General features: G+C 38.3%; 1 protein-coding gene across 1 annotated transcript; it reads right to left on the reverse strand.

Moving 5' to 3' along the window:
- Positions 1–576: 576 nt before the first annotated feature.
- LOC148013732 (paired amphipathic helix protein Sin3-like 3) lies at positions 577–2,407 on the reverse strand. The gene is made up of 4 exons (XM_087668564.1): positions 2,325–2,407; positions 1,964–2,190; positions 1,643–1,817; positions 577–1,525 (listed from the first exon to the last, which is right to left on the reverse strand). The coding sequence occupies exons 2-4, from the start codon at positions 2,092–2,094 to the stop codon at positions 1,391–1,393; spliced, it is 441 nt and encodes a 146-aa protein (XP_087524690.1). The 5' UTR covers positions 2,095–2,190; positions 2,325–2,407; the 3' UTR covers positions 577–1,390.
- Positions 2,408–4,562: the final 2,155 nt, after the last annotated feature.

Consider the following 4,562-nt stretch of genomic DNA (forward strand, 5'->3'; position numbering starts at 1 on the left):
CAATATGTGAAAAAATCACACAATCATGGAATTCATCTCAACATATACTAACTCATCAAATTATTATTATTTTAAACATTTTGTTAAGGTAATTTCAGTCATACATATAACTAGAATGAACACTTCAAAATGCAGACTTCGTGTATTGAAGTAGAGAGAGAGAGAGGAGAGAGAGGAGAGATCCTCAAGAGACAGATCCTGAGGAGAGAGAGGAGAGATGAGAGATCCTCGGGAGAGAGAGAGGATCTCTCCTCTCTCCTCAGGATCTCTCTCTCTCTCTCGGATCTCTCTCTCTCTCTCTCTCTCTCTCTTTGTGCGCCCTGTGCCTCCCTGCACATTGCTATAAGGATCAGTATCTAACCATAATAGGTATCATCACAAGGAAACATACATATAATATAGTATATGCTAGTTTCAAAAATACAATAAAGTGGGCAAAATGACATTTGAAATCATGCATGATTCAATGTTACATAAAGCCCTCGCCACATCATATAAAATTTGTATAACAACATCATGCCATGCTCTTTAATTATATTGATTTGTTATACTCGTGTTTTGCAAAAATACCAGTCTTTAAAAGCAAGGTCATATGAATTGTCTCATGTGAAGTAGGGTAACTAATTTTTTTCTTCACTTCAAGGAATAGTTTTGTGAAATTTCCACTTCTTTTCAAGCTGAAAATGCTGTCAAAATGGTTTATTTGTCCAAAATAAAGGAGCCCCAAGTTGTCGTCCCCTATTTGAAATTGTAGCAAAACAAGAAAAGCAGGTTAAATTTTCCTTGGAAATTCAATTAGAGAATCACAAGTTTGCTGGCCTTTGAAATTTGTACCTTATCAATATCCTTGTAGGACATGGAGTTACCACATGCTTCGGAAGATGAACCAATAATGTGTTCATATTGTCAAGGAAAGAAATTGGTAAGAAACTCTTGGATTAAATCTGTGTGGCCCATAAGGATGGACATCACCTAGAACCAGGAGTTAAGCATTATACCAATGATGTGCCAATAGGCATGAACTTTAATAGAGATAATTTGGAATGAAGGACTAGTGCGATCAAATTTTGGAGGGAAAATGTAAGCTAAACCTCTAAATGAAGCAAGTTGTTGCACAATCCTACAAATTCTTACAATCTCGTGGAGAAGTGCAAAAAAGGTGCAAGCACATAATGTTAGTAGCCAGATGTGTTGCACACGTTTCCATTATTGATGTAATCATAAGGCATGAAAGCTGCTCCCCATCATAATATAATGTGTATACTTGTTAGGTAAAGAAAGCTTGGAAGCAAGGTTGTAAGGCTGTGCATATTGCCTTGTTACTCCAAAGCTCAATGAACCTTCAGGAGAGGGAGGGACTATGCTAGTAATCGTTGTCTGCTAAGCTGGTCTAAGGCACATCTATAATCAAGTATATAATACGGACCTGTAGGTAAACAAGAGTTTTGGTCATTTCACCGGAAGAATGCACTAGAAAAATTTGTGAGAATGTTCGATAGGTGTCTTCATCGTGCCAGAACCTAGTCTGGATCCGCAAGAACAAAAAGCCATTTAATTTGCGCCGTCTGACATTGCCATGTTAATTGGACGGGGGGGGCGGGGGATTAACGGGGAAGCACGACTATAATTAGCGAGGAATCACCTTCACTCTGTGGAGGAAATGCCTTGCCTCATCGCAAGTCGCATCGTCGACGTACTTCCTGGGACAATCGATCTGATCATAGCCCGTGGGAAGGAGTGAATTAAACCCCACGATTAGCTCCCAGTGGCCCTCAAACAGATCCTTTATCCTTTCAACCACCCCTGCGAGAAGAATCCTGGCCGCCAAATATATATGACGTACGGCCATTGGTCAGGGGCGATCATGCAGGTTTAATTAATTAATCTCAAGCATGCAGGTTTAATCCACTGAAAGAATTAGCGGCATACTAACGAACGGCGCAAGGATGGTCATCTGACGTACCTTCTGGACCTGAAATCCTCCAACACATTGACGAATTCACGATACTTGGCTGGTTGGTCCTGGAAGGTGGCATCCACCAATCTAGCATAGTGAAGAATATCAGTGTCGTCTTGTATTCGTACCCGACTCATAATTACTCGCGGACGAGAGATGTAGGCCGTTTGTTGTTAATATAATACTGGTCGGCCCGAGCTCTACTGCGCCATTGACGTACTGCACGTCCTGAGCTAAGATAGATATAATATACATGCATGAGAGATCGCCAGGAATTAGCAGCTCGTGTGATGCGACGTACAAACCAATAAGAGCCTTAATCTGAACAGGCTGTAACCATGAAAATGAAGCGACTACGTACAAGTACCAGTCATAAGAGAAGAGAGATGATCGTTCCGTCTGCATTAGTAGAAGGAAAGGGCCAAACGAAACATACGATTATGGTTGTTGGGTAGTGTAATATCCATGATGGCGCGGAGAGAAAGTGTTACGACAACGATTATCAGAAGGTCAAGAGAAATCGTCGGGTGGGAATTTCAAGAGATCATCGCGGCGCCCACGCACGGACTCCGAGGGAGAGAGAGAGAGAGAGAGAGAGCACAAACAAGTATGAAACTATACCACACGTGATCAGTTGAAAGGTTATTTTCACTTAATAAAATTAGATTAGAAAAGGATAGAAAAAACTTAGTATGCAAGTCGAGGAAGAACCTTTATGGACTTAGCCGACACCTAGGGAATCGTATCATAATTTTGATGCCTTTATGTATTTATAGGGTTACAATTTACTCACATATTGACACGGATCTATGTCTTTATACAAGAAGGCCCATGATGATAACCTTGTCATTTTTGAGTCATATGTTGACGATATGTTGATTTTCTAGGAGCACTTATGATGAGTTGGATACTTTTAGTAAGACTCAACTTAAGAAAATCTTTGAGATAAAGGATATGAGGCACACCTTTCACATACTTGATCTGCACATTACACGCTATCGCTTTAAGGAACTCATCTCCTTGTCATAGAAGGAGTACATTCATAAAGTTCTTGGGTGATTCCATATGTAGGGTGGTAAGCCTTTTAGCTATCCATTACCTTATCATGTGAAAGTCAATCAGGGAGATAGATCATAAGAGGATTGATGGCCAAGTTCATGTATACATCCGCAGTGGATAGTTTGATGTAAGCCATGATAGCCACTAGACCTAATATAGCATTTAGTGGGAGTTATGGCTCTTAAAATCGAAGTTTTAGACGCTCGAGAGTCGTAAAAGAGGTGTTTCTAGCAAAAAAATAGAACGATCACGGATGAAGAAGTTGGAGTTTTTCTAAACACAATTCAAAACACATGGAATCCAACACAAGTGTCCATTCATTGATTGAAGTCCGTTTGACCCCCCATTTAATGGCCGTAAGGTTTGGTGTTATGAAGCAGCTATTGGATTTGGAAGCTAGAAAGCAAGTTAAGGAGGCTAAGTAGATAGATTTTGATGCCAACAAGATACTTGTCCAGTCGGATCGCAAAAGTTAGGTCATTTGCCCCTCCGTTTGGATTGAAACCACTTTCCTACACCGTGTGAACGCTAAAGGAACGAACTAGTTTTTTTAAGAATTAGTGATTAAGAAATTTAAAAGAATCTTTAGTTCTTCAAACGTGACGAGGGAGGGTGGGGTGGAGGGGCATATTTTTTTGGCAACCCCTCAATTTCTCAAAAAATGGAGATTTGTAACCTTTTGAATCATGCCTCCTCCAGGGGATCAAATCTTGCAATTTTTCGCTCCATTTCACTCGAGACCACATATGATTTAAGTTCAAATTTTAGTACTTATATGTCCTCTTTCTCTCTCGCCATAAATGTGGTTGATATGGGCTAAGAGAAGGAGGGAGAATGGTTGCCAATTGGTTTGACAAAATGTGAGGGATAGATCAAGGAAGTGCAAAGGAAGCATCAACAACTTTCCATTTTTGAAATACGATATGTGCATATGTGGATTTTAGAGTAGGTATCTTTTATTTAAATTTTATGATGAATCTTTCGTTCTTGTGGTGGAATATGATTGAAAATGATTGAACATGCCTGAATATCTTTTAAACCGTAGAAGAATCCATAGTTTTCAATAATTTACATAATAAGAACCAAACTCGTAAAACCCACAATGTAGAATTGAATAAAAAATGATAATTTCATGAGTTTTTATGGTTCAAATGATGTTTTTATGGAGTGATATTGAATATAATGTTGAATCATAATCCACATAAGCTTTATGGATCTAAAAATTAAACAAATGAGTAATATTATAAAAATAAACTATAAAAATCATTAAAATAGATTTTTTAAATAATTTATTTGATTTTTATGTATTAAAATTTATACTAAATTAGAGATATGTATGTGGATGATGTATGGTGAAGATAGAGTATGAGAATTTACCTCAGCCTACCTCCATCTTTAGGTGAAAGTGTGTATTTATCACTTTTCTACATTTGTCGAGAGCCACTAATAAGTAGCGGTTTTCAAATCTTGGTTAATAGGAACCAATTGTTCAGTTTATGCTAAAGAGCATTAAAATAGATTAGTTATTTCCTAATAGACATTGTCA

This window comes from Lygodium microphyllum, chromosome 26 (assembly GCF_053477565.2).
Source record: "Lygodium microphyllum isolate KBCC chromosome 26, Lygodium_microphyllum_v1.1.10, whole genome shotgun sequence".
Lineage (NCBI taxonomy): Eukaryota > Viridiplantae > Streptophyta > Polypodiopsida > Schizaeales > Lygodiaceae > Lygodium > Lygodium microphyllum.

Coding starts and splice junctions, on each gene's coding strand:
- LOC148013732 (XM_087668564.1), bottom strand. CDS start 2,094: ATGAGTCGGGTACGAATACAAGACGACACTGATATTCTTCACTATGCT. Junction 1,818..1,963: donor GAGGATTTCAGGTCCAGAAG/GTACGTCAGATG, acceptor TTTGGCGGCCAG/GATTCTTCTCGCAGGGGTGG. Junction 1,526..1,642: donor ATTTCCTCCACAGAGTGAAG/GTGATTCCTCGC, acceptor TTGCGGATCCAG/ACTAGGTTCTGGCACGATGA.